The following is a 23811-nucleotide window of genomic DNA, read 5'->3' as shown; positions in this document are numbered from 1 at the left end:
TCTCTTTAAACATCATGGGGAATGTTGCTTCTTAAAATTATCCACAGATGGCTGACTTGTAGCATTTACAGCAAGGAAGAATGTCTGAATCAGCCACGGAATAATTCAAATGCATCAGAAATGAAAGGTCATGATCTTTCTAGTAATTACTTCCTCAGAAACAACAAACAAACCCCTGAGCTCTGTAGTACAGCTGCAAAATTATTTTTTAAGCTTTTATATCTGCTTTACAAAGACAGAATTCACTTTCCTTTTGTTTAAACTTCCTGGTTTTAGGGTAATTAGGGTAATTTGGGAATTACATTACCCCAAAATCAAATTTTCTCAATGAAACATACATCTGAAGTTTAGATACCAGGAATCCACAGTCCATTGAATCAAGGCATGGTTGAATCTTTGAATAAAGTCCTAATTTCAGCCACAGTCTTGCATCAGGTGTCGTTAAGGCCTATCAGACATGACTGAGTGAAACCGTTTACCTCCTGTAGTTAAATAGATTTTAAATGAGAATATATTTAGAGCCTGTCTTCAGCCTCATACTGTCAGAGCTGAAAGTAGCGGCGCGATGTTGAGCCGGGTGGTCCAGTTATCCTGCAGGTGTCCAATCAGCTTCCTGCAGCTCGCAGCTCAAAAAGGCTTCAGCGCTCATTTAAAAAGCTTCCTGCTCAGCTCGACTTTAATTAGACCTCACAGTTCAGCCGCACCCCCCGCTGGGAGAAAGCAACACAATTACCAGGCCACAAACACACACAGAAACAACAACGCTTAAACTTCAGTTTTATTGTTCTGAGAAAATCAACACCAAGTAAAAAATAAATTACTTCCTTGATTTTAGTTTTAAACATCCTGATCAGAGGCTTCGTTTACAGACCGAAGGCCTCAGAAACACTGAACTGAAACAACATCTAGAAAATATGAAAGCGTGTTTGAAATTCAGTCTCAGATGAATCACTCTGACAGTAAAAACATCAGATCCAGGGGTGAATAAATGAATTTTCTTCCAAACAAATGGGACTTATAATTGGGATCCAGCTGGAAAAAAGTAATAAAACAATTAAAATTATTGCAGCTTCAGATAGAGTGAAATGATGTTGAATTTATTTTATTAAACCAGTCCCTCGCTCTTGCATAAATATGAAAAATGAATGGAGATCATCTAATTCTTGTCCTGGAACGGATGGAGTCAATTTTAGTCTTAATTAGCCTAATAATAGATGCTATAAACAGAGACAGGAGGTGTTAAATGACAAATTAAGGATAGAAATCTAATACTATTCCAAACAGAGTAAACAACAGGTGACAGTCTAATTTATTCCTCATTGAAGTTTTGTTAAATTGGCTTTATGATTTACTGATGAATGAAATCGATCCATTGTGGTGACAGAGCAGATTGTTAGTTTTATCAGCCTTCTCAAACACACAGTGATACAAGTTTGAGCATAATACTGCAAAAACTGCTCACAAAATTCAGGAAAAACACCTCGATATGAAACCTGTTAAATGTGTTGTGGCTTTATGAGATCAGAAATTAATATATCACATGGTAAATAAAAGAAAACATGCAAAATTTGACAAATATCTGTGTTCTGATACTGTAACATCATGTCTGGCTGTAAAGTTCAGGTGCCTTCAAAATAAAGCGATGGAGGTATGAATCACATAACTCGATGCAAACATTAGAAAGGTTACAACATTTTCAAGGAAATAGGTGTTTTGTAACAGCAACTTTTATATCAAAAATTCTTATATTTTTTTAAATTTTCTTTAAAATTAAAATGAAAGACTGAAGTAAACTTTCCAACACTAATGGGAAATAAAACGGGAGAGAGACGCTCAGCTGTTCGTTGCTGGACCTTCAAAAACAACCATTTTAACAAAAATACATGGTTGTACCACTTGCTAAACCATTCAGAGGCACTTTAACCAGCAGGTGAAACTAAAACCTGAAATTAAAGAGTAAAAAGACCAGTCGGTACGTTGTACATTACGAGACAACAGTTTTGTAAATAATAAAACCCAGTTAAGTTCAGTTTCCTTGACTGAGACAAAAACGAATAAAACTACATAAATCTGTTTCCTTGAAGTGAATTCATTAGCATAGATGAGTTAAATTATCCCAACCTCATTCCCTGTCCCGCTCCATCTACCATGTCCATAAGAAATCCTCTACATCAGGCACTTGTTGATTAGTTCATAATGGCTCCAAGCCCTCCAATCAGATACAGCAAGCGACCCTCTGCTTCACTTAGTTAGTTCAGGCCGCTTCTTCGCTCCTCTCTTTATTCTCCTCTTTGACCCGATTTTCTCTCCTTCGTCCTTTGTGCTCCGTCTGCTGCGGTACGAGCCGGGCCTTAATTCCACGTCGTCAAGTGCGAGCGCGGGGTCATCAGGCGATACGGGCTGGGGGGCTGGATAGTTGGGTTGGTAGTATCGGTATGGGTCGTCCTCCTCAGCTTCTCCGTAATTTTGGAAGACGCTGGGTGGAAGTTGGACTGGGGGGATAGCGCCCAGGTGAGTGATTTCTTCATCTTCTGCATTGCCAGCCAACCAGGCAATGAGCCCACCAGCACCAAGTCAGACAGGCGGAAAGTCAGCAGAAGCCCCAAACAAAGATGGCCAATCCCATCACCATGGAAACACGTAGGAACAATTTATTGGGTTTTGATTGGGTTAGCGGGAAGATGGGGTTGGGTAAGAAGTAAGGAGCAAGAGAAATAATAAGACAAGGATTAGGAAGGTTTACCAAGCCATGATACCAAGGTTACAAAGTGAGAAGGAAGTCCACGACAATTAGGTACAAGTTAAAGATTTAAATAAGCAACAACTGAGTTCAGGGTGGCAGCATTTGTGCACATATTTGTCACTTAATTAGTAAGTATTAAATTTGTTATCTATTAGCTGGCATTCAAACTGTCCCAGCTGCAACATACTTCATGGATTATTCAGACTTCTTGGTACTTGATGTTAAAACGTGCATCGTGTATGTTTACATTTGTCTCGAACAGAGGCTTTTAGTTGCTATGCAAAGATAATTTGTGTTACAGGAGTTTGTATAAAGTTAGAGAAGGCTGTAGATTACAAAGGAGGAACTGGATGATCGTAATCTAGAAGAAAAGGTCAGGAAAAGGATGATTGTGTCAGTGTGGGCTGCGTTTGGATTCAACACTGTTCAGCCAAATGAAATGCAAATGCTTGGATTTTCCATATACGTCCTTTTCTCTATAACTTTACAAAAGAGATTAAAACTAACAATTAATCCATCCACCCAAAACATATTAGGTAGGTCATCACAGAACATTTGCATAGCCTATGCAATACCATCATAGTTGAGGCTCATCAGCAGACAGCTAATCACTGATACAACCTCCATCACCTACATTAGTTGCAGCCTCTGTTGCTGTTAAAGCTAAAACTTCTTGTTTTTGTCTCTTCAGCTTTTTCCTGAAGTGGCTCAGTAGTCTGTATAAGGCTGTGCTGATGAAGGTGAAAATCAGACAAGGAGGGGTGGTGGGCAGACAGACACAAACAGAAAGAAGCACAAAGATAGAAGAATGATTACAACATGCAGGGGTTACTCACATGATGAGCCCTCACACGCTGCCTGCCGTGTGACCTTTAACCTCAACACACATTAAAGATCAACAAAATCATGCATTTCCTGGCTAAAGATGACTCCTGTGGGGTTTTCTGTGCTTTAAATGTTTGCTGTGAATTAACAGAGTAAAACAGAATCCTGTGGCTGTATGAGGTGGCGTCTGATCACGAGCTGTTTAAGTAATGATTGCCAATTTGAAAACCCTTACCGGAGCATCTTTTTGATTAAATCCAGAGTGATTTAACACCACAACTCAGTTGACACACGTTAAGATGCAGAATTCACTTATAATTTTGTTATTTTGTCATACTGTTTGCTGTTGTTTGGAGCAAACCGTGCACATTCAAACAGACACTGCAGGGAAACGCTTGGAAATGAAACAACAAAAGATTGGTTCACTGTTTCATTTTAGAAATGTTTCCCTATGAGTTTGAGTTCACATGCTGAGAACAACACTGGCAAATGCAAACTAATTTTCTCAGAAGACTAAAAGACATTTTAGTAATACACTTTTTTTGTTTACTTATGATAACTAATTCTGCAGCTCAGTGGATAAAGCTGCATTTGACTGTTTTGGAATGATGCAGAGGGTCAAAGGTATGTCTGTTTGTGTGAATATAACTTACTGAAAACATTTGCATCATTTTCTTTGTTTAGATTTTCTGAGTTTGGCTGAAAACAGAACTCGATTTGCTTAAATTACAGAAATTCTTAAACCATACAGCATTTAAAGTTTGTCATACTGGAAAAAAACTTCCTTGCTGGAAGTTAAAAGAACAGTAAAAAAGGATGTCTGCTTAGTACTTAGTAACTTAGTATAATCACTTAACCAGAAGGAAAACTTAAACTAAAACTGTTCAACAATAATAAAATTCACAGTTAATAAGTTTAGTTTTATTCAAAGCTAAAATCCTGCACCGTTTTAGTTGGCTCTAAAGCTTCTATTTAATGTATCCTTTATGTTATTTCACTGTTTATTTGTTTATTTATCTCTAAAAAAGGCTATTTCCTGAAAGTTGATTTATAGATGGTGTCCTACTGTTTGGATGTTCTTTCCAAAACTTAAAACTGGAATATACTCAACATTACAGAATTTGAAGAGGATTTGTTTCTGTGTGTGTGTTTCAGAGATGCAATCTGAACACACACAGATTAATAGCAGTAAAAGTGAATTCTGTATTTTAACATTGAGTGTATTTCAAGGGATTTCCTGTTTACCTTGAAATCCGAGTGTGGACAGAAAACTTCGAGGACATGCAACTAGTTTAACTCAGTGGAAGCTTCTCGACATGAAAAGCAGCCAAATGACTTAAACGTTTCACCTGATGACCCTCAATCTAAAAGGCAAACGCACCATTGAAATACTTTCATGCTCAACTGTACAGTTTACTCTATTAGGACATCTAAATGCCTTAATGAGATTAAAGCAAAACATTTGCAGTTAATTTGATACTTCTCAGAAAGCTTAGAGGAGAAGAAATGTGAAATTTCTGCTCCTTTCTTACTTTAAGACTCAACTTTTCTTTTACTCAATCCTCCACTTTGGAGCATACGTACCTCCAACATTGTAGCCCAAACAAGAGTTCTGGTCACAGTATCCTGGGGGGCCTGGAGGACCAACTGGTCCGGGAACTCCAGGCCGACCAGGAGTTCCAGGATTTCCAGGTCGCCCCGTGGGACCCTGGTTGCCAGGTCTGCCCTGTCCCTGGGGACCTGAGGAAAAAAATATTTTTATTACTATCTTGGCAATAAAAGGCAATGTTTTATTTATATTTCAGCAAACATGTAAGAGAACATTTGTAAAATGGTAAAAGTTTGTTATGGATTCATTTACCGGGAGGTCCTGAAGGTCCTCTGGGGCCTTGGACACCAACTCCTTGAGATCCTTTCTCACCTTTTTCTCCTGGTTGACCTGAATATAAACAGAAGTAAACAACAATAAAATATGCTCTCACAAAAAGAGGGGAAATAAAGTTAAGACTTTTGCCAATACACGCAAATCTTACAGAGTTTTTATTTAATTTGTTTGCATAGTTTTTAAACTTCCTACTCAGCTAAGACTAATCCCATGCAGAAAAAATGGGGAATATTATTGTTTGTGCTAACTTACATATATACATATATAAAATCTGTATTTTCAGGTATGGGGCAGCCATTAAGTCTGCTGTTACCTTTTAAATTTAACCAGTGTCATATCAGAGCTTTTTAAATTTAAAAAATTAATGGTTGGCGTAATGGTTGTGAGCTACAGAGCTTTAAACCCTCACCAACGTTAGATGGCCTCACCTCTTTCTCCTGGGTTTCCATTCTGTCCATTTTGTCCTGGAAAGCCTGGTCTTCCTGGAGGTCCCTGTTCTCCCTGTGGCCCTGCGGTTCCTGGTCGACCAGGTTCTCCTGGAGGTCCCGGTACTGTTCGGATGGTCACCGGTGGACTGGGGGCGTGATTCAGGATGGTGTTGTAGCGAGACATGTGGCCTGAATACAGGAATAAAAAGGAATTCTCACAGTTTGGGCCAAACTGAACAGAAGTTAATGTTTCCACACCTTTGGCCTATTCAAAGTTTATTAAAAATAAAATAAATATAAAGTAACAAGAGTCAAATCTGAGGACTACATGTCGGGGATGGTAACACTGCTTCAGTATGACAAACATTTTAGGTAATATTCAATGTTTTGGCTCCTATGTGTGAACTTCCATTTTCTTATAAAACAGTGACAAACACGCTTGCTTTGGGGCTGTGATGTTACTGAAGACAATTACATAATTTATTTAAGAATACCACTTTCATTTTTCTATTTCCAAACACTTTGGGATTAAGAAACTTAAAGTTTAGGTTACTCACTTTGGATGAGCTGCTCACAAACCTCCCTGGCGATGGCCTGAACTGATGCTGTTGACTGGAGGTCACCCTAAAGACAAAGAGTTGATAAATAATTCAGTCATCTCCAAGACTTTTATAATTATTAAATTAGGAAAATAAAGGTCATTATTTTATGTTTTAAAGCCAAACTTGAACCTTCCCTCTGAAGACGAGACTTGTGAGTGACTTGAGGTTGTAATTTGCAGAGAATATCATCCTGTGTTTATCTACCCTGCTCACAGTGAGTTGGATGATAACTAATTCCAAGTGCAGCCAAATGCAATGTTTTATGTGCCCCCCCCCCCAATTTTTAGTCAAATGTCTAAAATAATTGCTCTTTTTGAACATATATAAAATGTGACAAAAAATATTGAGTCTTGAGAGACAAAGACACTCACCCGTTCACCTCTCTCCCCCTTGCTTCCAGGAGGACCCTGTAACAGAGGGGAAAAGAAAACGAAAAATTAAAGCACTTTATATAAACAGACTTTATGTAAAACAAAACATTCTTTGAATTACCAGAAACTCCTGAATCATCAAAAGAAATATTTTGCATTCTGCACATATTGTTGGTCAAAAAGCTTGTATACAATCCCATTGTTAAAATTAATTAAATATTTCTTGTTTGATTTTCCTTCATGCACCCATGAGCTCATCAACATGATGCAGTACAGGGCATGCATCTTGGAATATTAAAACTAATAAATAAATATTTACAACTTTTAGATTCAGTTGGTTTATTTATCTCAATATATAAAATATCTGAAAGAAATCAAAGTAAAAAAAACGTTGAGTTGAGATACTGATACATCTGACATTTTTGGTTTTCTCAGGCTGCTATTGCTGTCTTTGGAACAAAATGCTTAAAGCAAAAAAGCATGCATAAGAGAAAAAGCAAAAATGGAAAATTATATTTCACTCATCGTTAATTCAATAAACAGAGCTTAATATAAATCTAATAAAACAAATCCTGCACAGATTCTTCTCATCTCATGCAGATATCAGCGATAAACCAAGTATAGAAAGAAAGATTAAAATACAACAGATGGTAAACAAGCATAATTTAATCTTCTATTATTTTACAAACTGTACCATCAAACAAAACACTGCTGTATAGTTTCCTCCCTGAAGTCCTCATTAAGTCCTACAAGTTACAGTGTTGCTGTAATTAGCAGATGAGTGCTCTCCACAGTCTGCCCACACAGCTATAATTACATGCTTGACAACATTTTATCAAAGTGATGCAAAATAATTTATCTGCAGCTTTTATCACCTCCCACAGAGTCTCATTTCTTCTGTTATCAAAATGTGATTTCCTCTCAGTAAAGTAGCAGTAAACGATGAAGTGGAGTAAACACAGGTAAAATGTCACAAAGAAAACAGTCTCTAAGATCCGTTAAATACCGCGAAGGTGGAAAATTATAATGTCAACAGATTGAAGTCACATGTCCGTACATGGGGACTCATAAAAGCCTTTAAATGTGCAGAAATGATGAGCTAAGAGTAAAATAAAAGAGCACAGGTTGTTTCAGGTGGGCTGAACACCAGTCGTTTTTTTTTGGAGTGACATTAATGCTTTCATGTTTTCTTCTGTCAGAATTTACACTTTATAATAAGAAAGACTACAGATCCTACTTTGGGTTTCAAACTTGAGATCATGAGACACTAGGAAGCCTCAGAATCTCCTTTAAGCATTTATTGAAGCAGAGATGAGACTTCTCATGCATCAGAGACTATATGGGGGATTTATGTTAGAAACTGATGATTTTAGCTATTCTTATAAAATCAGATGATGAAAGAATAATGGTACTGACGGCTTTAATAAAGAACAGAAATAAATTATGTTTCTGATCTGCTTCAAGGACTTAATGCTTGGTTAAACTGTCCAAAGATTACCAAAAAAAAAAAAAAATCATGGTTTTTCTGATGTCAACATTTCTCTCTGCACAACATTTTAGAGTCTTTGTCAAACAAGCTTATAGACAGGCTGGACAGGAAGCCATTAATCCCGCTGACAGACTCTTTGGTCACCTCGCCGTGCTCCCTGTGTTTGTCTGACAAACTCTGTTAAGCCTGACTGACACCACTTCCTGCTGCCTTCTGGGTTCTTACACGTCTTCTGTCGTCGTTTGAGAGGAAGGTGCTGACATTACAGGTAAAACGGTTTTAGAGGATAAAAAACCAGAGGGCAAGAAAATGTCTGGAAAGAGAAGCGGCTCTTTATTGTCTCCTGACTCACCGGTGGTCCCAGTTGCCCCTGTTTTCCTGGAGAACCTGGACTTCCTGGGGATCCTGGAGCTCCTGGAGTCCCCTGAAGAGAAATAATCCAGTCAAGTGACATCTATCAATAAATCAATAATAAAACATCTCCGTAAAAATAAATAAATAAATCACTTTTAATTAAGATCACAATGACAGAAAATCATGAAATGTATCAGATTAATTCTGGCATTATTTTTTTTTCCTGTGATAAACAAAATTTCTTTAAAGAAAAAGTTTCCTTGGTAACACACTGCTCCATAAGCTGGAGGCCATGTGTGCAAATACACCTTCATCCAGTCACCAAAAATGGCATTTTTCACGTCTTCAGTGTAAAGCAGAAGAGCTCAAAGACAGAGCAGAAAGTTCCTTTCTGGATCTGTTTAGGTGGCCTTTTAATTGGTGAATGCAATAACAAACTGTGCTCCCCAAAATACTTTCTTACAACATCTTTGATGCTTTTAGGCATATTTGGTATATGAGACAGTAGTGTATTATTGGCTGTACTGTTTTCTTTCTCAAAATCTATTATTTTCTGTAGTTACAACTTTAAATGTGTTGAAGAAGAAAAAAGGCCAGGACTAAAAACATGTACATATGTTTCCCCTCTTTGTGCTTCATTAATCAGACACGTGGAACAGATAAATGTTGTGAAAGTTTCAGAATGTTTCACCATAGTTCCTGGGGGGCCTTGTCTTCCAGCAGGGCCGTCTTTGCCAAGCAGTCCCTGTAAAAGTGAAAGATGTTGAAAATAAATGAAGTAATTTGTGTATTTCTGGCAGTAAAGCCAACAGGTTTATGGCTGAAACATCATCATCATCATCATCATGTTGTGACTCACTCTTTGTCCTGGAGGTCCTTCTCTCCCTTGAGCTCCAGGTCTTCCAGGAATTCCCTGAAACATGAAGGTCAAAGTTCACACTTAGCTCGAAATCTCTACGTTTTGAGAAACTACAATAAAGATTGTGAATATCAGCTTTTGGTAGGGCTCATGTCAGGAGTTTCTTACTTCCTCAGAAAATTATTTTAGGTAACACGATAAAAATCTTTTGCTTGCAAGGCTTAAAATAATAATAAATAAACAATAGAAACAAAACAACAACTATATGACAGCTCAACATCAATCTACAGTTGAAAGTCTGCGATAGTAAAATTAAATAAAATACGGTAGACATTCGCTGTCTGGTTTCAGTTAATTATAAATGCTCAAAGAAACAATGATCATACATTTGAAACCTTCCTGGTGTTTTGATATGAAAGTAGATGGTAATAATCTTATTAAATAATGATTTTTGTGTGGACAGTCTTTACCTGTGGTCCTTGTTGGCCAGAATCGCCTTTCTGCCCCTTCTCTCCTAGAGGACCCTGCACACATTTAGTCAGAGTTTAACAAAACATCCTGACAACAGCGATACTGAGAAACTGAAAGTAGAAGGACATGTGTCCTACAGGGGGTCCAATAATGGAGCGTCCACTTGGTCCTTGTGGTCCAGGTGGTCCCTGAAGTCCAGGTATACCCGTGTCTCCAACAGGACCAGCGGGCCCCTGAAAACAAAAGTGACAGGAAATAAATATTGATGTAAATCAGGTTATCCAGTCTGCTGCGAAGACTCAGTAATGATTAGTAAACTCCACACCAGTTCAGCCCTAACCCAATCTGTGATGACAAATCTCACAAATTAAATTAAATATACTCAAATATCATCTTCTTTGTCTTTCAGCTGTTCCTTTTTCAGGATCTCCACAGCGAGTCATCCTCCTCCTCCATCTAAATCTGTCTACTGTGTCCTCTGTCCTCATTCCACTATACCCACTGTCCCTCCTCTGCACATGTCCAAACCATCTCAGTCTGTCCTCTTTGTCTCTAACATCCTTCTGTCCCTCCTCTGCACATGTCCAAACCATCTCAGTCTGTCCTCTAACTTTATCTCCCAGTCCTTCAACCTGTGCTGGACCTCTGATGACCTCATTCCTAATCCTGTCCATCCTCGTCCCTCCCAAGGAGAACCTCAACATCTTCAGCTCTGCCACTTCCTGTTATGTCTCCTGTCTTTTTGTCTCCAAACGATAAAATATACTCCTCTGAATTTTTTCACCTGTTCAGTCTGTTGGTGTGGGTTCAGGAGTTATGTCATTATATGACCTAGAGGCAGCTGAGGGACATTCCCAGAGCCAAAGGATTTCAAAGATTTAAAAAACAAAACAGAGAAATTTTAAATTAATGAAACTATGTAAAGGTTCAGACACAGTCAGAGCAAAGTGCTGCCTCAAAGTCTAAATTTGACACAAAAATAAACAAATCCAGGAACAGATTTTGTGAGGAGGATCTAACAGAGCTGACAGCAGCAGAACTTTTTCACAATAAAACTTTTGCTTCCGGAAGCCTCGCCGTCTTATTTCTCTGACTGATACCCATTTTAAAACATTACAGTAACAAATAAAGGCACGTTTCGAAGCGTAACACTCATTTGAACTGCAGCATCTACAACGTCACTTTATTAAAAGTTTATGTTGAATATTTTATATCTACCTTTAAAATGTTTTAATGATTAAACTAAGACCCAGAAGCCATGAAATGGTTCAGAGCCAAGTCAACAATCTGATTAAAATTAAACTTGAAAGAGAAACAGATAAACATGTTTCTGCTGATCTGTGAAGCTCGTTCAGCTTTATTTCCTGTGAGCATCTGATGATCTTTATTGATGTCACTGAGGAAGTAAGCAGTGATAAGAGCACAGCATGTCACAACTGCAGCAAAAATCCTGTTTAAGGTTTAGATGCTGCTGTCATCTATGACAATATCAACCAACTATTAAAGCTACTAAACTGTTTTCATATTTGAGAAAAGTTTTTTTTTTACAGCCCCACATACTGAAAATGAAGATTAAATAGTTAGTAGGTTTCCCTGTTGAGTGATACTGTAAAACTGTGTGTGTGTGTAGGTGTGTGTGTGTGTGTGTGTTTTCCTGTGTAAACATCAAACATCTTCAGCATTTCCTGTTGAAACCTGGCTAGCTCAGCTAGAAAGAGAGACGCACAGAAACCTTGGTAGAAATCCTGACAGCGCTGAATTACTGATTTTTTAAATTCATATTTTAGAAGAAAAATCTGCCAATAATCAACTTTATGGTGACGTTTAAATCCTTGAAGGACAGAACTGGAGTGAAATAAACATTGAAGGCGTTTTTTTTTTTTTTTCTTTTTTAAACTATCTCTGAAAATTTGCCGGAGAGATACAACGATTCCCGAAGCTGACGGCCATCTTAAAATGTCGTGCAACATTTACGAGGACCCAGATTTGATGATGAAAGTGAGATACAGCAAAGGAGCCCGGGCCAAACGAGAGGACAGGGTGGAGACGGTGGTAGAAATCTACGAAAGTTCGGATGCTTCACCCGACCGTCGTGTTGGTCCCATCAGGCAGGATGGAGGTAAATCAAATAATCTTATATTTTACTGCTACATACTTTTACCAAAAACTACTACAACATAAATTACTTTCTTGCAGGATAAGTTTCTTACTGGAAAAATGATGCTTAATATCTAATTATGGGCAAATTAATGTATTGTTTTTTTTTTAAATTATCTATCTGCTTTCATCTAGTTTAAAACGTTTATGCATTTGTATAAACTTACAATTTTACTTCATGAGCTCCTCTAAAAATCTAATTATTTGTCTTTTATCTTGTTTTCTGTCCTTTTTTGGTTTATTATTTACATAAATTTGTAAAGCACCTAATATTTGTCAAAGTGCTATATAAAAAAGTTTGACTTATATTATATTTACTAAACCTCTCAAGGTTTACCCTCTGCTTGTGAATAAAAACTTTGTATTTTTATCTGTATCAATAAGAGCATTTTTTTTTTTTTTTAGCAGAGAAGCAGATAACTAACTTCCTTCTTTTAACATGTATAGTCAGTGCCTGACAACGCCTGTTTTCACCAACATCAAAACTCTTGAATCTTATTTGTAAAAATAATAAACTGTGCTGTCTACCATGTTATTGTAGGAGCACCGACTGAGAGCCGAGGTCAGGATCTCCAAAGAAACAATTACAGGATTGCTGCACTAATTCTGGGTCTTCTGTGTCTCATGCTGTTAGGAGGGATCGGTGTCTTACTCAATCTCTGTAAAGATATCTTTTTTTTACGTCGTCTCATGACTCAAGCAAAGCCTCGATTGTTTATTTCATCTGTCCATTTATGCTGTTTCCATAGATCTAATGGTTCTCTCAAAACTAGAATCCATTTTTGCACAGAATAAAAATCTAACAGAAATCCAAAGGTCCAATGAGAATCAGACACAGGTAACTGGTAAGAATTTTTTTTTTTTTTTTTCCAATTTAAAATTTTTTTTCTTAAAGTATCTTTAAATTTTTAGAAGTATTTTCCTGAAACACAAATTTGACAATAAAACCCCTCTAGATTGGCATTGGTTTCGAAAACAATGTTTCTACGCTTCAACTGAAAAAAAAAACTGGACGGAAAGCAGGAAAGACTGTCAGAGACGAGGAGCAGATCTGGTGGTGATAAACAACTATGACAAGCATGTAAGTGTCTGATCATTTAAGATGTGAACCTGAGCTTGAGTGTGTGCTACACCACAATGTCTAAAATCAGCCGTCAACATTTTTTTTTTAAAATTGAATCAGCAGCGCACTACCCACAGTCGCAGGAAGGCAGACTGCTTGTACGTTCATTGCAGAACAACAGCAAAACAAAGCCAGACTACCTGGAAGTATTTAGGGGAAAAAGGCAATATAGTCATTTTTTTGGAATAAACAAAGCATTCTCAAATAAATATATATTTTTCCAATTATATGACAAACAGTCATATCAATCCCCCCACTTTAGGAATATAATAACCAGCTTTAGATGATAAAATGCATAATTAAAAACAAATTTGCACTTGGAACATGGTTAACCATGTGGAAAGTGTAAAAGGAACGCATATATTTATTGTATATGACAGGACAAGGTTGTTTGTGTCAGGAAGCAGCTTGTTAAGTTGGGTTATTATAGTGACCACATAGATGCCAGAGCTCAAGTTTTCCCTGCAGGAACATCTGTCTCTGTATGCCTCAGCACTGTAATCAGCTGTTACATGTTTTCAGAGGTAAACGATGCACAAGCATCCAGTTGGTTGCATGATGTAAGAGACAACATCCCTCATCAGATCAGACCCTTTTCATTTATTTACCTGATATTAACATGCCACTTGTAGGATCTTATGCCGGTAAACAGGTGTCAGCATTGGCATACTGACTGATCTGCAAGTATTCAGCACCCTGTACTACAAACTGTGATGCATTATGTTCTGAAATCTCTATAACTATAAAACAGCTTCAAGATCTTTAACTGATGTAATTGTACAACCCAAGTTCTAAAGTCAGGACACAAAATTGGGGTTGCAACAATAAAATCATAATTCTTTATTTTATTTAAGAGTAGTAAAAAACTTGTAGTTGACTCATGTGGTTGTTGCCTTTTGCAAGTCTGCTTTAAATCTTCTGGCATTTTCAAACACAAACCATAAACATTGATTTTTTTGTTAACATTTAGATTCAAATATTGTAAATGAGATTGAATGAGTCAGAACAAGAAATCATTTTATTGCTTTGTTGAAGATTATGTCTACTATTCTTAAAATTATGCAGGAACTTGTTAAAAAATTGAAGATACATGGAGAGTCCTGGATTGGTCTGGAGTTCGTAAACCCACAATGGGAAAAAAAATGGCAATGGATCGATGGAACAAAACCAATTTACTTGTGAGAAAATATAGATTTTATTTCCACTTCTATATCAACATTATTGTGTAAAAATAAAAAGTGACAATGAAAATGTAGAGAGAAAAAAAAATTGTGGCGTGTCTCACTAAAAATACTTATTGACGAAACATCTTAAACTTGGAATTGTGGCTTATTTTAGAAATGTAAACAGAAAAGCAAATTTTTCAAAAATTTTCAAGATCATGAAGAACTAGAAGTCAAGTCTGAATAATTTCAGCTGATTTCATTCAGTGTTTTGTACAACCACTGAATGTTTAATAGTTTAATATAAACTGCTATGACATCAGGACGTGTTAAAGCTCTGATTAGACAAAGTTTTATGGTTTGCTTTTATTTATAACATGTTGCTGTTTCAACAGGAGCTGGAAACAAGGAGAACCTGAAAACCATGACACAGATTCCAAAGTATACAGTGATCTACAAGGAAACTGGATTACAACAAAAAACGGATCAAAACACTGGATCTGTGAGAAGATGACATGCTAATTTTTTAGTGACCTTCTAGCTTAACATGTTCCTTATAGCTGTCATGTTTTGGAATTTATTTTTCAATGTGAATGCTTTTTTTCACTGTCCTCCCGTTAAAGGGGAGTTGTTTCTTTCCACTGCTGCCTTTGTCCCATGCTTGCTCAAAGTTTTGATGCCATCTGTTGGTTTTCTCAGACAATCGTTTAACAAATTGGCATTTTGTAAGATATTGAATCTTATCTATTCTGCTGGCGGCCTCTCCGGGGTCCCACCTCTCACACAATGACTGCTGGATATAAGAACCAGCTGCTTGCAACCCTGAAGAGGAACAAGCGGTAAATAAAATGGATGGTTGGATAGTTCTAGTATTATTTGTTGGAATTGGACTTTATGTAATTGGACTTAAATCTGGATCTGTTCAGGATTGCACATTTTTTGATAAGGACTTGTCCCTTGAGTTATCCTTTACAAAGAAACTACATAAACTTCACATAGAAATTGTGTTTTCACATGTAAAACAATGTGTTATTAAATTAGCTGATGTTTGTTTCACACAGAACTGATCATAAGCCACTACTTGAAGAATGGCGGTGGCTTCTAATGGTGATTAACTACTGAATGGCATTATTTATCAGAAAATGAAAAGAAAAAAAAAACGTGTATCCCATATGTGTCTCATATCTAAAGGTTCAGTTCAGTTCAGTTCAGCATGAGTGTGATTCGAGTTTCTGAACGCAATAACCACTCAGAAAGATAAGTTAATTCCTTCGGTGACCTTTCAGCCTAACGTGTGTTTTGAATTTGTTAGAACCTTCTACACATTATGAAAGATTAGTTCTGGTTTTTGTTTAAATACCACAGAATAAAGCTACATATAAGAAAAAGGAAGTGAAATTGAGCGCTGAAACACGTACAAGAAAAAGAAAAACTTTGCACATGCGCAGATACCAAGATGTTATTCTGGGCTGGCTGTGGCTCAGTGGTTAGAGCTGTCGTCCTCCAATGAGAGAGTTGGAGGTTTGATTTCACCAGTCTGCCACACGTCAAAGTGTCCCTGGGTAAAACACCAAATCCCTCATTACCTCCGATCTGTGTATGAATGTGATCTAAAGCTCTGATTAGACTCTATAGAATGATTTATTCACGCTAGCTTTGTAGAGTTGTAGTAGTGTGCTGTGTGTGTGGGGGTAAATGAGGGCACAGATTGTGTTGTAAAGTGCTTTGAGTGGCCTGGATAGTAGAAAGGTGCGATATAAGTACAGCCAATATGTAGAAGTTAAAACCTTCACAATCTGTACTGAAGGTAATTACTGAGGAAAAGTTATAAAATGACCAGTAAGAATAAAGTGTCTTATCAATTCCAAGATTTATTATTTCTTTTTCAAAACAGCAGAATTTGAATTGTTAGTGACAGTAAAATACATATTGAAGTGAACGATCCTGAAAGAATATACAGGGTGGACCATTTATATGGATACACCTTAATGAAATGGGAATGGTTGGTGATATTAACTTCCTGTTTGTGGCACATTAGTATATGGGAGGGGGAAAACTTTTCAAGATAGGTGGTGACCATGGCGGCCATTTTGAAGTTGGCCATATTGGATCCAACTTTTATTTTTTTAATGGGAAGAGGCTCATGTGACACATTAAAACTTATTGGGAATTTCACAAGAAAATCAATGGTGTGCTTGGTTTTAAAGTAACTTTATTCTTTCATGAGTTATTTACAAGTTTCTCACCACTTATAAAATGTGTTCAAAGTGCTGCCCATTGTGTTGGATCAACAATGCAACCCTCTTCTCCCACTTCCACTTCCTGGAAAGTGGATTGGTCGTCTTGGGCCAGCTGAAAGGCCCCCGAGGTCTCCCGATCTGAACCCCTTAGACTTTGGGGTCATCTGAAGGCTGTGAAGATATAAGATGTGCAGCACCTGAAGCTACGGATACTGGAAGCCTGTGCTCGCATTTCTCCTGCAGTGTTGCTATCAGTGCGTGAAGAGTGGGAGAGGAGGTTTGCATTGACGATCTAACACAATGGGCAGCACTTTGAACACATTTTTTAAGTAGTGAGAAACTTGTAAATAACTCATAAAAGAAGAAAGTCACGTTAAAACCAAGCACACCGATGTTTTTCTTGTGAAATTCACAATAAGTTTTAATGTGTCACATGACCCTCTTCCCATTAAAAAAACCAAAAGTTGGATCCAAAATTGGCAACTTTAAAATGGCTGCCATGGTCACCACCTATCTTGAAAAGTTTCCCACCTCCCATATACTAATGTGCCACAAACAGGAAGTTAATATAACCTACCATTCCAATTTTATGAAGGTGTATCCATATAAATGGCCCACCCTGTATATATATATATATATATATATATTTTTTTTTTTTTTTTTTTTTTTTTTNAAATGAAGGACTTATATTTTCTCAATAAAAAATGTTTAAATTTTCAATGGTCAAAACTCAACTTTCCAAATTATAAGACATCAGTTTAAAATATTTTTTCATTTAGCTATAAGGAAATGGAAAAATAGAACTGGCAAAGTATCATTTCCTGTTTAAACATCTGTGGTGTGTGAGTAAGTGTGTGTTTGAGTTGGTGGGGGGTTCTCAATACATGCAAATTGCTGGTGATGACAATCAAACCCCTCATCAATCAGGACTCAATTTTAATTTCACAAGTAAACCCAAATGTGTCAAAATATAATTTCCTCAAAACAAACAAACAAACAAAAAAATATGTCACAAACTGGTGTTTTGTAGTTTTTTTATGTAGAATAATACGTTGACTATAAGGATGTGGTTCTTTAAAGGGTGAGACTTCCTCAAAAAAACCTACTGAAACCAAACGGTTGGCTAGTCAAAAAACACAGACAGTGACAGTAACAACAGAACTGAGCATCAAGAAATAATCCTGTTTTCTATCAGAGTGAGGGCGGCACTGTACGCTGCAGAGCTTCAACACTGTCCATCAAGGAAGTCAAGTGGAGCTTTTGCTGAGCTGCCTCTTCAGGATGTCTTCAGATATTTACTCCAAACCAGATTTGTCACATAAGGTGAGATATAACAGAAGGGCTGAAGAATACAGAACAGAGTGTATCTACGAGGGTACATACGATATGGTGGGCAGTCACAACATTTTTCAGCCACAGGAAGAAGGTAAGTAAATAATATATCATCTTGTCCGTTTAGTTGCCTGATTTTAATTGATTTATTTTAAACCCCATGTTTTGCTTAACTCTCTTATTTCTGCTTCTACAGAAAGACACCAGAATCAGATTCAGAATCAACCTGCAGTCAAGAAACAAGCTGTCAGAAGTGCAACACTGTGCAAAACTGTGCTGTGCATCGTGGCGATAGCTGTGATCCTCATCCTGAACATTTATCGTAAGACAAACCACCAAAAACTGGTTCACATGATGTATTTTAGTCACAAACCAGAAGAAGCGCTTCACAGCTAGAATTATTGCTAATGACTTTTTAGTTCTACAAAAGATTTATTTTTTTTTAAAAAACGTACAAAATAAAAACTTAGTTTTTTTTTTAAGTCTTGTCCGAATTTAAAAGATTCAGAAATCAAAGTGCAAAAACAAAATGGAACATTTTTGCACACATTTAAAACCTTGAAAGGAGTTTAATTAGTCATGTCAGTGCAGACCATTCCACTGTGCTCATCTTGTAAATAAAAATATCAAATGAACTGCATGACGACTACTTTAAAAACTCTTTTAAGCTGCTTCCTCATCTTTATGTTTTCATGATGACTAAAGAAGTCCTCAAAAGAAAGACAGATAACGAGAGGCAGAGAAGTCCTTGTAACTTCTATTCCTCTGAGCTGTGGGGTTCAGAAACCACATCAGGGTACCTAAAATTTGTTTTCCTTTTCACATCATTGCTTGACTTTCAATATTTTATTTTCCTTTTACTTTTATTTTAAATATAATACAAGTAAGTTAGCATAAAATAAACTATCAACACTACAACTCACAACTGTAAACCAGTCAGCAAGTTAAACATAGTGATGGTGTTATTAACTAAAACAATTTGAATTTTGTTGATTTATTCTGATTTATATTTATCTTTTAGTGACTGTGGATCTCAACAAGCTGAAGTACAGCTACAATCAACAACTGCAGGAACTTTTAGGTAAGAAAAGAGAAATGTTTAGATGTTTACATAAATGTTTAGATAATGAATATTTATTTGATGCTCTTCTTATTAAATGGCAGCCAACAACACTCAGCTACAAAGAAGTCACAACCAGTTAACAGATGATTTGAAACAGCTGAAGAACATGACTGAAGGTAAAAATGTGTTTCAACCCCAAACTCAGCTCTTACTTTCTTATGCTCTTTTATTCTTGAAAGGGAAACAAAAACTGATTTGAAATAAGTTTAGGAAAAATAAGAAAAAGGAAATATAGACAATAAAATACATTTTACTAAATCAAATTAGTAACCTAATTCTGTGAGTTAAAACAACCTGATTTCTGTATTATTGGACCTTTATTCTCTTTAGAAACAAACAAACTAAACATCTGCAGTCAGTTATAAGAAAACCTTTACATAAAATGATTCTAAACTGAAAAGCAAACATCTGTATTACATTTAATCTTGTACACTTGATTTTTTGTATTGCTTTAATAATTGATTAATTAATAATTTCATTACATATCAGCCAACAACAGTCAGCTGCAGAGCAGCTATGAAATGCTGAGTAAAAATTACAGCCTGTTGAAAGATGAAGTGAAGGAGCTGAAGGACACAATTAAAGGTGAGAAAAAAAAGAAGCTTTCTATACCTAAAATCCAGTTTCGTCTTTACTATTACTGATTTTTTTTTATTTTTAAACATGAGACAAAAAACAAGTTTAGATGTACAAAAGTAAAACTTGAAATAAATAAATAAAACAATGCATGAAATGCGCTTCTAAATCTCTGGTTTTACATTCAGGGAAGTGTCCTGACCAATGGAAAAGATTTGGATGCAGTTGTTACTTTAAATCAACTCAGTGGAAAAGCTGGTCTGAAAGCAGAAAAGACTGTCAGGAAAGAGGAGCTGATCTGGTGATCATAAACACTGAGGAGGAACAGGTGAGTCTGTCTGTTCGTATCTGAGTGATTGCTGACCTAACTGATTGATCGGATCTTTTTTTATCTTTCGTAATATACACTGAAAAAAAGGTCCCACTCTCATGTTTTGTTGGACCACCTTTAGCTTTGATTATGGCACACATTCACTGCGGTATAATTTCCACAAACCTCTGAAATGTCACAGCATTTATTTCTGTCAAGAGTTGCAAAAATCTTTGCCAAGTCTTATTTGAACATGCCCGTACCAACGGTGGAGAAAAAATATCCATTGATGGAATAACCTGGTCATTCAGTATATTCAGGTAGTCAGCTGACCTCATTCTTTGAGCTCATACTGTTGCTGAACCTCGACCTGACCGGCGGCAGCAACCCCAGATCATAGCACTGCCCTCACAGGCTTGTGCAGTCGGCACGAGGCATGATGGGTGCAACACTTCACCTGCCTCTCTTCTTACCCTGATGGAACAGGGTAAATCTGGACTCATCAGACCACATGACCTTCTTCCATTGCTCCAGAGTCCAATCTGGATCAAATGAATAATAATAAAGATGTCTGTCTGATGTGCACCTGTTTGTGTGTGTTTGATGAACGTTGCTGTTTTTGGAAAAACTGAAGAAAAACCACAAACTGGTGTTAAGATGTTTTCAGTGCAGTGAGGTGTTAAGTTTAAAACTGTGCGTTTCTTTAAATGTTGCGACTTCCTCCAAGCTTTCCGCTAAAACCAGAAGGAGGGCGAGACAAGAAACACCAACAATAACACCAGAACTGAACATGACTTTTCTGTATATCTGTCAGAATTAGATGTTTTATATGACGTTATTGTATTTCTCTCTTTAACAACCTGCTCATTTCAGAAGAAAAATACTATAAACAGATTAAGAAGAATACAACATTGATCTAAATCTTAAACTATAAACTAAGTTTTTTTTTATTATTCAAAGAGTCAACAAAAGTCACATTTGTTTCCAAGTTTGAAAAAAATGAAATATTGTTATTTTTAACCTAACTAGACATTTGTAGCAGAACTGAGCATGAATGGAGAGTCATGGATTGGTCTAATGGGGCAGTGGATACAATGGAAAAGTGATTATCAATGGCAATGGGTGGATGGATCACCGCTGACACAAAGGTGAGTTTCAAATTTAAATATATTCATGTTGAAATGTAGAACAGTGCTAAATATACATTTTAAAAACAAAAGTTCAAAATACAACTTTGTTGAAATAAAACGTCTAAACCCTAAACATGTTTGTTTTTGATATTTGTAAAACTTCAGGGTCAATAATCCATTGAAAATGATGAAATTGATTTTAGAAACAGAAGATCAACATTAAAAATACAAAACAAACAGCATGATTAAAGCTGCTTTATAAAATGGTTCAAATTTATAAAATCACTTCTGATTCATGCAATCAGTTATCAAAGCTTTAAAACCTTTTCAAAGTTTGAAAGCTTTTGAAGCTTTTTAAGTCCCTGTGATGATTCACAGTCAAACATCTTCAGGAGAGTCCCAACATGAACACTAACACTACATGGAGTGAGCTACGAAGCAGGAAGAAGGTTAGGATGTGCAGAATGAGCTGGTTTTACTGGATAAAAACAACAATTTGGGCTTTAAAAACGAGTTCTTAATCTACATTTATAACCTGTCCAGTCAACTTCCCCACACATAAAAACAGGACAAGAAAGAAATAAAGATAATAAAAAAGAGAGATTTTTGTGTTTAAATGTAACAAAATTGAAGTCTTATCCAAGTTTTTTTTTTTTTCTCCCACAGTTTCTGGGAAACAAGATGGCCGAAGACTTACTCTAACTGGCAGTATGCAACCATGTTTCAAGGGAAATGGAAGAACTCATATAACAGTAACACAAAAAACTGGATCTGCGAGAAATAAATTTAGTCTAACCTGACCAAGAGAACCCTGATTATGATAATTTCCTGATACACCTCAGACTTTGCTTAGATTTGTTTAGTTTATTACACACTGCTTCACAGAACCTTTGCTGATTTTATCTTAGGGTCTATAATGTGTAGAAATCATCATCTTTACTCCTTACATTGAATTTAAACTGTTGCCATTTATTATTTTATTTACATTGTTTATACAACAATCAGTTGCAGCTAAAATTTCTCTTTTTTGTCTACACATCTAAAAATAGCAGCTGCTGTTTTTTTTTTGTTTTTTTTTACCAACGGAAGAAATCAAAATAGACCCACAAAGTTTACTGTTATGTTCTTCTATGTGTGGATATGAAGTAAATGTAAGTAAATGTAAGTAAAGTAAATAATAGAAGAATTGTAGTTAGTTGTCCTCCTGTGAATTCAGGTACATTTCTTTTACATCTATAATGGAGGCCAGCTTTACGATCCTTAGTTTAGGTTATGAGACGTCACCAAATATCAACCATTTAGCTTGTTAACGCCAGCTCCTCGTGGAACATCAAGCAAAGTGATGTAGCAGCTTATTTTATGCTCACTAACATAAATCTTTATCCTGACGTCTTATTTGAAGTAGTTAAAACTTTAATGAAATACACATACCGGAAATATCCAAACAGGGTTGATTAACAATGGTTAAAGTTTTACTTTATGAAAAAGGAGAACTTGGTTAAAAATACATTTTTTAATGTAACAGAGACAAAAATGCAGTTGGCAAAGTCCCTAGTTCCTGTTTTAAGAAAATGAAACTGTTACTTTGAATGAGTTTTGCCCAGTTTTTTAGTGAAACCGGGACATTTCTGCAGAACTTTGGCTGTGGGTTTCCACAACAGCAGTCAGGTTCACAGGTCCAAACAAAGATATGTGTATTCACCATTTTGGATGTAACTGTTTTCATGCTGGAGGGACTGATGTCAGCGCCAGGTAGTGACCTGGCATGAAAACTACAGCGGATTCACCAGGAACAGCATTACTGTGTAAACATGTAACTTTTCCCCAATCAACATCGGAAAAATCCCTAAAGTTTCCAGGAGATCAGTCAACGTAGCTGTCGTATTTAGTCATTAAAAGTTTCTTTACATATGCAAATTTCTGTTGGGAACAAAACAATTTCAATCAGAAAAAGTTTACCTTTAATTTTAAATATATAAAGCCTATTCTGCTTCTTATCTGTAACAGTTTATGGTTTGTTGAACAAGAAGTGAAAAAATGTAAATTCTGGGATTGAATCCAAAGCAATCAGCACAGAAAGTGGACGCACATCAAAAATACTGTGTGTCCAAAATAATGAGTTTGAATCTTTCTTAAGGTAACAAACCCACTTAAACTTAAACCCAGGCGTTGTATTGTTGTCAATCTGACTTTCCTGAGGAAGAGAAAGTTGTGTTTTGTAAATTTAATGGTAGAATTCAATGTCATTTGTTTAACACAGCAGGGTTTGAACTGCTGGTGAAACTAATATTTGTACATATTGGAATTATTCATGTTATTCTTTCTGAATTAAAGGTAAACTATATTTAATATTTTGTTGAATTAAAATCTGTTTGGATTATGAATGACTAAATCCTAAGTTCCTAAAGAACTCAGTTCTAAACACTTTGTTTCTTTGTCAGGCTACAAAAAGTAATAGAACTGATATCAAAACATTTTCTGTATAAAAAAAACAAATGAAATGAATAATAATAAAGCTGTTTATCTGCTGTGCATGTTTGTGTGTTTGTTGGGGGTTATTAACAGATGAACGCTGCTGTTTTTGGAAAGACTGTGAAGAAAAACCACAAACTGGTGTTCAGATGTTTTCA

General features: G+C 36.3%; 3 protein-coding genes across 9 annotated transcripts in view; 2 read left to right on the top strand and 1 right to left on the bottom strand.

Moving 5' to 3' along the window:
• Positions 1 to 760: 760 nt before the first annotated feature.
• LOC108246367 (collagen alpha-1(XIV) chain) overlaps positions 761 to 23811 on the bottom strand; it is a 142477-nt gene continuing 119426 nt past the window's right edge. For 2 of the 6 annotated variants that reach the window (XM_017433865.3, XM_017433869.3), the window contains 11 exons: positions 10165 to 10260; positions 10027 to 10080; positions 9557 to 9610; positions 9389 to 9442; positions 8696 to 8767; positions 6855 to 6890; positions 6439 to 6505; positions 5882 to 6070; positions 5430 to 5507; positions 5153 to 5308; positions 761 to 2531 (listed from right to left, as the gene is read on the bottom strand). In XM_017433865.3, coding sequence (XP_017289354.1) covers positions 2242 to 2531; positions 5153 to 5308; positions 5430 to 5507; positions 5882 to 6070; positions 6439 to 6505; positions 6855 to 6890; positions 8696 to 8767; positions 9389 to 9442; positions 9557 to 9610; positions 10027 to 10080; positions 10165 to 10260 — 1146 coding nt within the window. In that variant the 3' untranslated portion in view covers positions 761 to 2241. Of the gene's footprint in view, positions 2532 to 2712; positions 3475 to 3579; positions 3614 to 5152; positions 5309 to 5429; positions 5508 to 5881; positions 6071 to 6438; positions 6506 to 6854; positions 6891 to 8695; positions 8768 to 9388; positions 9443 to 9556; positions 9611 to 10026; positions 10081 to 10164; positions 10261 to 23811 lie in introns of those variants that run through there. The other 4 variants (XM_025010023.2, XM_017433866.3, XM_025010022.2 and 1 more) reach the window with 4 other exon arrangements.
• LOC108246371 (CD209 antigen-like protein E) lies at positions 11682 to 16478 on the top strand. Of its 2 annotated transcripts, XM_017433875.3 has the most exons (6): positions 11682 to 12146; positions 12726 to 12845; positions 12934 to 13029; positions 13141 to 13265; positions 14373 to 14485; positions 14866 to 16478. In XM_017433875.3, the coding sequence occupies exons 1-6, from the start codon at positions 11984 to 11986 to the stop codon at positions 14990 to 14992; spliced, it is 744 nt and encodes a 247-aa protein (XP_017289364.1). In that variant the 5' UTR covers positions 11682 to 11983; the 3' UTR covers positions 14993 to 16478. The 2 variants fall into 2 exon arrangements, with proteins under 2 accessions (XP_017289364.1, XP_024865795.1); XM_025010027.2 differs by lacking the exon at positions 14373 to 14485 and having other exon boundaries at positions 14866 to 14996.
• On the top strand, positions 17775 to 23688 carry LOC108246370 (CD209 antigen-like protein C). Its single transcript, XM_017433874.3, has 8 exons — positions 17775 to 18136; positions 18239 to 18364; positions 19064 to 19123; positions 19207 to 19281; positions 19655 to 19750; positions 19930 to 20069; positions 21081 to 21199; positions 21848 to 23688. Exons 1-8 carry the CDS (start codon positions 17992 to 17994, stop codon positions 21963 to 21965), a joined length of 879 nt encoding a protein of 292 aa, XP_017289363.1. The 5' UTR covers positions 17775 to 17991; the 3' UTR covers positions 21966 to 23688.

Source organism: Kryptolebias marmoratus, linkage group LG5 (genome assembly GCF_001649575.2).
Source record: "Kryptolebias marmoratus isolate JLee-2015 linkage group LG5, ASM164957v2, whole genome shotgun sequence".
Taxonomy (NCBI): domain Eukaryota; kingdom Metazoa; phylum Chordata; class Actinopteri; order Cyprinodontiformes; family Rivulidae; genus Kryptolebias; species Kryptolebias marmoratus.
The sequence above is the reverse complement of the archived record's forward strand: the minus strand, read 5'-3'. Positions and strand labels throughout refer to the sequence as shown.